At 35.9% G+C, this 10,302-nt stretch overlaps 1 protein-coding gene across 1 annotated transcript; it reads right to left on the minus strand.

Annotated features, from left to right (window-relative positions):
• Positions 1-1,617: 1,617 nt before the first annotated feature.
• Positions 1,618-3,077, minus strand: LOC140014111 (secreted RxLR effector protein 161-like). The gene is made up of 2 exons (XM_072064510.1): positions 3,014-3,077; positions 1,618-2,327 (listed from the first exon to the last, which is right to left on the minus strand). The coding sequence occupies exons 1-2, from the start codon at positions 3,075-3,077 to the stop codon at positions 1,618-1,620; spliced, it is 774 nt and encodes a 257-aa protein (XP_071920611.1).
• Positions 3,078-10,302: the final 7,225 nt, after the last annotated feature.

Genomic DNA, 10,302 nt, shown 5'->3' on the forward strand with positions numbered 1-10,302 from the left:
CATTTGCTAACTTTTCCAGCCATCATGGCTTCATTATTACTCCAGCCAGTCCCAAAGTCACACAAATAAGTTCATCTAATATCCATTCAGCAAGCTCCAAGAAGTACAAAGACAAGTAAAGCTAGGGAAAAAGTCCGGAAATGAAGGTTAAGCTCAAAACCAGAAAAACAGTTTTGACGTCATTTTACGGTAATGGTACCAAGGGCGCTACGATTGTCGGATGGGGGTGTAAGATACACCGTTTCGAAGCTAAGAGATAGGGCTTCAATATTACAGAAGGTCACTCAACCCAGTTTCGAGCACAACTAGGTCAAATATGCCAAAAATACCAAACCAGAACCACTAAAACAGGTTCACAAATCCCACTATGCTGTAGTGAACACAACTCAGTCTATACAGGTCCAAATGCCGAAATTCCAAAGGCATATGTTAGCTAAGACATCCAGCTACATTTCCTCAGAAGACACCAACAACAAAATCCAAACCAATTCCAGTCAAAACAAACGATTACAAGCGCAGTTTTCACATTCTGAGCAACCCAGATCAGCAACAGTAAAATCGACATAACTCACTCTACACATATCCAAATGACCTGAAATTTTGTAGGCACTTCAAACTCACCAATACCTACAACTTTCATGTTTTGAGCAAAGGCCAATTCGGCCTCTAACATAGTGCAATAAATTCGGGCAGAATGAAGAACTACAAAACCTAATTTTCTGAAATTTCTTCCAAAACAGAAATTGATTGCACTTAATCACTTTTTCCACCTCCTAGAGTCATTAAACATCATTTCCAATCATCATACATGACCACAACACCATGATCACATTAAACCAGAAAATTCCTCAAAAAAATAAAAAACTTCACCAATTCAACCAAAATCAAGTTTTAATCCATAAACTTGCATCTCCTACTATCACCAAGCATGAATTTAACATCATTAGAGGGAGGAGAGGGGTCCTTCTCAACTCACCTTAGTAACCAAAGAGATGGAGCAACCTTGCACTTAAATCTTCCAAATCACTTCACCAAGAACCTTAATCCAACCAAGAGAAGAGTTTTTATAGAGTAAAACTAAAATTAAACGGTTAAAAGTGAAGATTAAGCAAGCTTGGAGCAAAGAAATTGGAGAGCTTCTCTTCCCTTATTGCTTGAAGGTGGCCGGCCATATGAAGCTTAGCAATGAAGATATTTTGGTCAAATTTTGAAGTTATTATGGTAAATGGTAAAAGGTTGAATAGTAAGTCAAAGTCCAAGACTTAATCTTATGGTGACACTTGTCACCCTTAGGTTTAAAACTTATCTTTTGTCTCTCCAATTACAAATATCTTAACACCTTGTAAAATAATATCACTTAATACAAAATTCAAACAAGTTGTAAAAAAAATATAATGCATTTACCGCACTTGCGGGTCCCACGTCCAAAATACGCTTTTAATTTCTCAAAAACTAACCGATACTAGAAAAATCATTTTAAAACTATTTTTGCTCATAAACTTTATCTGGAAAATTTTTCTAATCAAGAAAATGTAGAAAAGGCGGGCAATTAAAAAAATAAACCCTAGAAAATTAGAAAATTTCCGAGTTCTCAAACTCAGTTTTTTTTTCGGGGCGTCACAGCAATCCCTTAGTAAGCGGATCCGTAACCATGGAGTTTAACCCGATATACTCTATTGATAACTGTCCACTCTGTACTCTTTCTTTAACAGCCAAGAACTTGATATCTATATGTTTAGATTTCGTCGAGCTCCTGTTATTATTGGAATATAGGACTGTTGACTTATTATCACAAAATAATTTGAGTGGTCTTTCAATATTATCCACCACACGTAATCCTGTGACGAAATTTCGCAGCCAAATTCCTTGATTGGATGCCTCATAACAAGCTATAAACTCTGCAGTCATAGTGAAAAATGTTATGAGGGACTGTTTAGTACTCTTCCAAGATATGACACCTCCAACCAACAAGTACACATAGCCTAACGTTGACTTCATAGTATTTTGGCATTCAGTATAATCAGAATTAGTATACCCAATGATCTCTAACTCATTTGACTTCCGATACGTGAGCATGTAGTCTTTTGTTTTCTGTAGACACCGTAAGACCCGTTTGATTACTTTCCAATGATCTAATCCAGGATTACTCAGATATCTACCCAACATCCCAGTAATGTACGCAATATCCGGACGCATACATACTTGAGCATACATTAGACTCCCCACTGCTGAGGCATAAGGAATCTTTTGCATCTCTTTTTCCTCAAAAGCATTCTTAGGACACTGCTCAAGACTAAATTTGTCTCCTTTAGCCACAGGAGTGTCACCTGATTTACAATTTTACATGTCATACCTTTTAAGAACTTTTTCGATATAACCCTTTTGTGATAGTTCTAAAATACCCCGAGAGCGATCATGGTGTATCTGTATGCCTAACACAAAAGATGCATCACCAAGATCTTTCATTTCAAAATTTTTAGTTAGAAATTTCTTGGTTTCATGCAATAGACGAATATCGTTGCTGGCAAGCAAAATATCATCAACGTACAATACCAGAAAAATATATTTTCTCCCACAGAACTTATGGTATATACAATCATCCACTAAATTCATCTCAAAACCAAATGAAATGATCACTTGATGAAATTTGAAATACCATTGTCGAGACGCTTGTTTGAGCCCATAGATAGATTTTTTAAGTTTGCAAACCATATTATTTGGATCTCCTGATACAAAGTTTTCTGGTTGCACCATGTAAATTGTCTCATCAATGTTACCATTGAGAAACGCTGTCTTTACATCTATCTGATGTAACTCAAGATCGAAATGTGCCATTAATGCCATGATAATTCTAAAGAGTCCTTTGAAGAAACTTGAGAGAAGATTTCTTTATAGTCGATACCTTCTTTTTGTGTAAATTCCTTAGCGACAAGACGAGCTTTGTATCTTTCCACATTGTCTTTCGAATTCCTCTTGATTTTAAATATCTATTTACAACCAATGGATTTTGCACCTTCTGGCAATAGGACAAGATCCCAGACATCATTGTCCTTCATGGATTTAATCTCCTCATTCATGGTATCGACTCACTTTTGAAAATTTGAACTTTCCATGGCTTAACGAAAGTTGATTGGATCATCTTCCATCAATCCAGAGTCATCCTCATGTTCTTGGAGAAAAACAATGTAATTATCTGGCACTGCACTTCTCCTTTCTCTAGTGGATCTTCTTAATGGCACTGGTTCTTGAAATGAAAGAGTTTGTTCTTCTATAACAGTTTGCTCTTCGACATTGTCTTAATTTGTCATGTCATGATCAAATTCAGGAATAGGGTCCTGAGCAAGAGCAATGACACCTGTGGGAATATTAATATATTCCTTTTTAAAGACAATGTCCCTTACTGTATTTTCTCCCCCAAACTCGACATCCTCAAAGAACTGAGCATTTCCTGTCTCAAAAATTGAATTAGTTGTGGGATCATAAAAGTTGTAACCTCTAGATCTTTCAGAGTATCTAATAAAATAACAACTAATCGTTCTTGAATCCAGTTTCCTTTCATTAGGTCTATAAGGCCTTGTCTCAACTGGACATCCCCAAATATGTAGATGCTTTAAACTGGACATTTTTCCAGTCCAAAGTTCATAAGGGGTTTTGATAGTTGCTTTAGTTGAAACTCTGTTAAGAATATATGCTGCAGTCTTAAGTGTTTCTCCCCAGAATGACTCTGGTAAGGTAGAATGACGTATCATACTTCTTATCATGTCTTTAACCGTTCTATTTCGTTTTTCAGATACACCGTTCATAGTGGGTGAACCCGACATAGTGTATTGTGGGACGATACCGCATTCCTTTAGGTATTTAGCAAATGGTCCTGGACGTTGTTCAGCTGAACCGTCATATCTACCATAGTACTCATCACCACGGTCAGATCTGACGCTTTTAATTCTTTTGTTGAGTTGATTCTCAACTTCAGCCTTAAAATTTTTGAACACGTCCAGTGACTGTGGCTTTTCAGAAATGAGATATATGTAGCCATATCTTGAGAAATCGTCTATGAACGTTATAAAATATTGTTGACCATTCCAAGCAGATGTGGAAAATGCTCCACAAATATCCGTATGTATAAGTTTTAAGACATCTGAAGACCAATTGGCTTCAAATCTCCTTTTATTGGTTTGTTTCCCTTTATACAGTTCATGCAATCATCAAAATCTGTAAAATTTAAGGGGTCGAGAATTTCATTTGACACAAGTCTTTCCATTCTCCGTTTGGAGATATGTCCCAATCTCTTGTGCCATAATGCGGCTGAATTCTCATTGGTTAATTTTCTCTTTACTCCTCTAGTACTCAGATGCAGAGATTCATTAAATAAGCCAATTGTATCAATAAATATAGATTATCATAGTGCATTAAAGAATCAGAATCAACCAATTTTGAATCATAAAACAATTCAAATTTTTCATTTTCAAATGAACAAGAATAACCAAATTTGTCCAAACCAGAAATAGAAATTAAATTCCGTCGAAAAGACGGTACAACAAATGTCTCATTGAGATCCAAATAAAATTCGATCTTTAACAATAATCTAAAAACTCCAATTGCCTCAACTTGAACAGTTTTGCCATCGCCCACGTAGATATATCTTTCATTATCATTAGGCTTTCGACAATTCAGGCAACCCTGCATAGACACACTGATGTGAGTTGTTGCACCAGAATCTAACCACATATGTGTCTAGGTACCAAAGTTAAATTAACCTCAGAACAAACCAAATTAAGAAGCATACCTTTCTTAGCACGCCGAGCGTGATAGTTGGTGCAATGCTTCTTTTTGATGCCCTTTAGCTCCATAGAAGAAATAACTATTCTTTCCCTGATCATTTGATTTTTGTTGTTGTTTCTTTTGTGGCGTTGTACCTGCAGCTCCTTTTTCCCTCTTTCTTTTAAGTCCCTTACTTTTATTATTAGTGGTTGACACCAGATGGGCATTTTTATCTGCTCTTGCTTCAATCTTTTCTCTTCCTCTACACAGTGTGAGATGAGTTCATTTAGAGACAAGTCTCCTTTTGACAGTTGTAACTCACTTTAAACTGACTAAACTGTGTAGGAAGAAATATTAAAATCAAATGCACCAATAACTCTTCAGAGAGTTTCAACTTTAGTGCATTTAATTTCGAAACAAGATGAGACATCTCCATGATGTACTCTCTGATATTGCCTTTACCATTATATTTCATTGAAACTAAGCGTGTCAAGAGCGTAGTAACTTCAGCCTTTTCGTTCTTGACAAATCTTTTTTCAATGTCCTGAAGGAACTCTTTAGCAATTACAGTCGTTTCTGATATTGTTCCCCTGAATGCTTTTGGAACGGTCTTTTTAATGATCATCAGACACAAGCGATTTGATCTCTCCCACCTCTCATTATTTCTCTTTTCATCAGAGGTATTTTGATCTGTAAGAGGTGGGGGAGAATCAATCCTTAACGCAAGGTCGACATCCATTACTCCAAGTACTATCAAGAGATTTTCTTCTCAGGACTTGAAGTTTGTGTCATTCAGCATAGGAATATTATTGATGTTGGAAGTAATATTTGTAAGATCATTCGCAACTGAACAGAAAACATAAAATAATTAAAATTGTGCTCATATAAACCAAAATAATAGTAAATTCAAATAAAGGTAATCACATCTCAAGATACCGATATTCCATTAATATTTCGTCTTTGGACAAAAATATTAACTTCTGAGTGATATCTTGGTGCATTAATAAATACTAATAATAATAACATGTCGAAAATAAATTTTCCTTTGGACCAATTTATAAATTATATGTAAAATCCAAATAATTATCACGTATTTATTACCACAAGTGCACATGTAATTTCATTAAATATTGACCTTCCTTTGAGCCGATCAGTATTCATAAAATTACAAGTACCCAACTAGTTATATTTTAAAATAAATTAATTTTCATAATAGAGGTCACTTTGGTGGCATATTATTTCAATTAATTTATTCCAAAATATATATATTCATACCAATATTCAAATTTAAAATTATACAAATTAAACAAGAATTTTGATCAAAGTCAACTTTAATCAACTGTGATCAAACTAATTAATTGGATCAAGACTTATTGGACCAAAGGTCCATATCCATAACTTGACCCAATTTATTATTTCAAGCCCAAATTTTTTTTTTGAAGTCCATAAAGTCTTATAAGACTGTATATTTAGTGGGCCAAACATATGAACTTTTTTAGGTTTAAATATTTTATTTAGCTTTATTAGGGTTTACTTGAATTAGCGAAACCCTAATACCCTTAACATAAATAAATACATATTAGTTCTGAAACAAAGAAACAAGTCCATTTTAATCTTCAAAGTGGGGAAAAGGATGAATGACATCCCGAAGCCAGAAGACAAGTTAGCTTACATCATCAAAGCATGCGGATCCCACTTGAATTTTATGAAACCAAAACAATGAATCAATCGGAACTACAGCAAGTACGGCCAGAGGCATGATATCAAACTTGTTGGCCTAATCAGCAACATTCCTCAGATCCCGGCTCGAAGGGACTAACCGCCCAGCCCGTGGCACCCAGGGGTGCAGCCCCTCATGCTGGCCGAGCGTGGTACGGTGCTTTGCGCTGCCATTGTGGTTAAGGAAATAAAGTTGCGCCTTCGCTAATAGCTATAGCTTTTGGTGCAATGGTAAGCGCTTGATCCTGACAATTGGTATCAGAGCTTGGTCTCCTAGAGATTAAGCTCAAGCGGCTTGGAGTAAGATGACAACCAGTCATGCTATGTTTGTTGAGGGGCAATCTGTTACTAGGCCTCCCATGTTTACTGGTTCCAATTATGTTAGCTGGAAAGAAAGAATGATTATCTTCTTGCAATCCATTGATATTGAGCTATGGTTTATTGTGAATGAAGGACCGCATGATGCTAACTTTCTTGATGCAGAAACAGGTTTGTTGCGGCCAAAAACGAGAGCTGAGATGAATGCTCAAGACAGAACCAATCTCACATTGAATGCCAAAGCCATGAATGTTCTTTATAGTGCCTTAGACTCAAATGAGTCAATTAGAGTAAAAGGGTGTAAATCTGCCAAAGAAATGTGGGATAAGTTAAGAGAAATTCATGAGGGCAGTGACAACGTAAGAGAACAGAAAAAGTCCATTCTGGTCACCAAATATGAATCTTTTAAGATGGAGCCTCATGAGAACATCGACAAAATGTATTGTAGATTCAATGATCTGATCAAGGATTTAGAGGTACTCGAGAAGGAATACTCTCTAGGTGAAAAGAACAGAAAAATTCTGAATGCTCTATCAAAGGATTGGGAAAGCAAAGTAACTGCTATAGAGGAAGCTAAGGATTTAAATTCCTTATCCATTGAATCTCTGATTAACTCTCTAACTTCCTATGAACTGAAGCTTAAATCTAAGTTGCAGGAAGAAGAAGACACAAAAGGAAGGAAGAGTATTGCTCTGAAAACTTCACAAGATGAAGATGAAACGGCGGATCCAGCAATTCCTTCCAGAATCAGACTAATGACTTCAGGAATAGAGGGAAACTAGAGTTCAACAAGAAGCAGAATGATAAATGCTTTGAATGTGGCCAACCTGGACACTATGCAAATGAGTGTCCAATGAAGAAAAAGAAGGAAAACAAGATTGAACGAAAACCAAAGTTCAACAATTTTCAGATTACCTGGAATGATTGCAACTCAGAAGGCGAAGTTGAAGAAGAAGAGGAATCTGCTCAAGTAGCTTTCATGGCCATTGGAGATGAAGAGGTAACACAATGCAACTCTCAAATCAATAGTGATAGTGAATCTGATGATGATGTCAATTCTTTTCTAGAAAAAATGCATGACAGCTTGAAAGAATCCTATGCTAAAAACAAAGAACTGAAGCAAAAAATCAGCTTTTTAATACAAGACAATGCAAATCTTTTTCGACAAAACAAATGCCTTAAGCATGAAAATGATAACCTGAAAAGGACTGAAACTGATGCGATTGCTGAACTTTACAAAAAGAAAAATTACTGTGACTTACTCAACAGTGAGCAATGCAGCCTGAGAAAAAGGATGGATGATTTATGTAAATAGTTACATCATGTGAAACAGAATCATCTTCAAAAAATTGACACTGTACCTTATGTTAATACTCATCGAATAAGACTGAACCAAAATACAAATGAGTTTGCTATCCACAGAAGAAGGCAAGTTAGATTCATCAAACCTGTTCATTTGATTAATCCTATGTCAATGTGCAACTTTTGTTATCAATCTGGCCACATGTACAGCAACTGTCATGTTAAGAAAAATATGAGGAATGGGATAAGATGCATGTGGATAGTCAAACATAAGACTAACTCTCAAGGACCCAACATGTAAAGGGTACCAAGTATTATCTTGTGGGTTTGTGTGTAGGTGAACCAGGATTACAGTGCTAAAGGATCAAAATGGTTCATTGATAGTGGATGTTCAAGACATATGACTGGTGATGCGTCACAATTTATTAAACTCAAGCAAAAAGCAAGTGGAAAGGTAACTTTTGGAGATGATAACAAAGCCAAAACTGTTGGCATTGGCGATGTTGGTAAGAATGATCAAACTTTTATTCACAATGTTCTTCTTGTTGATAATTTGAGCTACAATCTGTTAAGTGTTAGCCAATTGTGTGATAGGAATCTGTTTGTATTATTCAAAAAGCTTGAATGTCTTATATTTGACTCAAAGTTCAACATTATTTTCAAAGGAAAAAGAGTTAATGATGTCTACGTTGTGTATCTTGAAAATTTTGATTCCTCATATCTCAAATGTCTCAAAGTAGCAAATGAGGACTCATGGTTATGGCATAGAAGGTTGTGTCATTTCAATATGGACTTGCTGAAAGAAATTTCTAAAAAGGAACTTGTTAGAGGTCTTCCAAAAATCAGATTTGAAAAAGACAGAATCTGTGATGCATGTCAATTTGGAAAACAAGTCAAGGTCTCTTTTAAACCTAAGAAATGTGTTTCCACTTCAAAACCACTTGAACTTCTGCACCTTGATCTATTTGGCCCTACACAGACTGCAAGCCTTGGTGGTAAGAGATATTGTTTTGTGATTGTTGATGACTTCTCTCGATACACTTGGGTAATATTCCTTGCTCATAAAGATGATGCCTTTAAGAATTTTACCTCATTATTTGCTAAAGTACAAAATCTGCTTGGCTTGAAAATTGTTAGAATTAGAAGTGATAATGGGACAGAATTTAAGTTCTGTGGTTTTCCAGAATTCTGTGATCACAATGGTATTACCCATGAATTCTCTATTGCTAGAGTTCCTCAACAGAATGGAGTTGTAGAAAGAAAAAATAGAACTCTCCAAGAGGCTGCTAGAACCATGCTTAGTGAATGCAATTTACCAAAATATTTTTGGGCTGAAGCCATAAACACAGCTTGTTATACCATGAATAGAATTCTTCTAAGACCAATTTTGAACAAAACTTCCTATGAGCTCATGTATGATAAAAAGCCAGTAGTCAGCTACTTCAAAGTATTTGGTTGTAAGTGTTTCATTTTGAATATCAAGGAACATCTTGGAAAGTTTGACAAGAAATCTGATGAAGGAATTTTCTTGGGATATTGTGAAAACAAAAGAGGTTTCAGAGTTTATAATCGTAGAACATTGATTATAGAGGAAGCTATACATATTACTTTTGATGAATCTAATGGTGACATTTCTATGAGTTGTGGTGATGATGATGACACAGGTGTTCAAGAAGGACTAAAGAAACTAGCAATCAATGACCATGACTCTGCTTCACCAGAAACTGATTCAAAGGATAATGATGCTCAGATCAGTCCAGCTGAAGAAGTGAATAATAGAGATACCACTACTCCTAATGATCTTCCAAGAGCCTGGAAATTTGTTCATAATCATCCCAGGGAGCTCATAATTGGTGATCCTTCTGAAAAGGTCAGGACTCGTTCCTCTAGACACCTGGTAGATAATCTTGCTTTTGCATCACATATTGAACCAAAAAATGTTGTTGATGCTTTGAATGATGAGCACTGGATTTTAGCTATGGAAGAAGAGTTAATCCAATTTGAAAGAAACAAAGTCTGGACTCTGGTTGCCAGACCACAAGGCCATCCTATCATTGGCACAAAATGGGTGTTTAGAAACAAATTGAATGATAAAGGGGAGATTGTTAGAAACAAGGCTAGACTGGTGGCTAAAGGATATACTCAAGAAGAGGGAATAGACTTTGATGAGTCTTTTGCACCAGTAGCCAGGCTGGAATCCAT

The sequence above is a fragment of the Coffea arabica genome, chromosome 9c, assembly GCF_036785885.1.
Source record: "Coffea arabica cultivar ET-39 chromosome 9c, Coffea Arabica ET-39 HiFi, whole genome shotgun sequence".
Lineage (NCBI taxonomy): Eukaryota > Viridiplantae > Streptophyta > Magnoliopsida > Gentianales > Rubiaceae > Coffea > Coffea arabica.

Coding starts and splice junctions, on each gene's coding strand:
- LOC140014111 (XM_072064510.1), bottom strand. CDS start 3,077: ATGAATGAGGAGATTAAATCCATGAAGGACAATGATGTCTGGGATCTT. Junction 2,328..3,013: donor TCTTGTCCTATTGCCAGAAG/GTGCAAAATCCA, acceptor ATTGTAAATCAG/GTGACACTCCTGTGGCTAAA.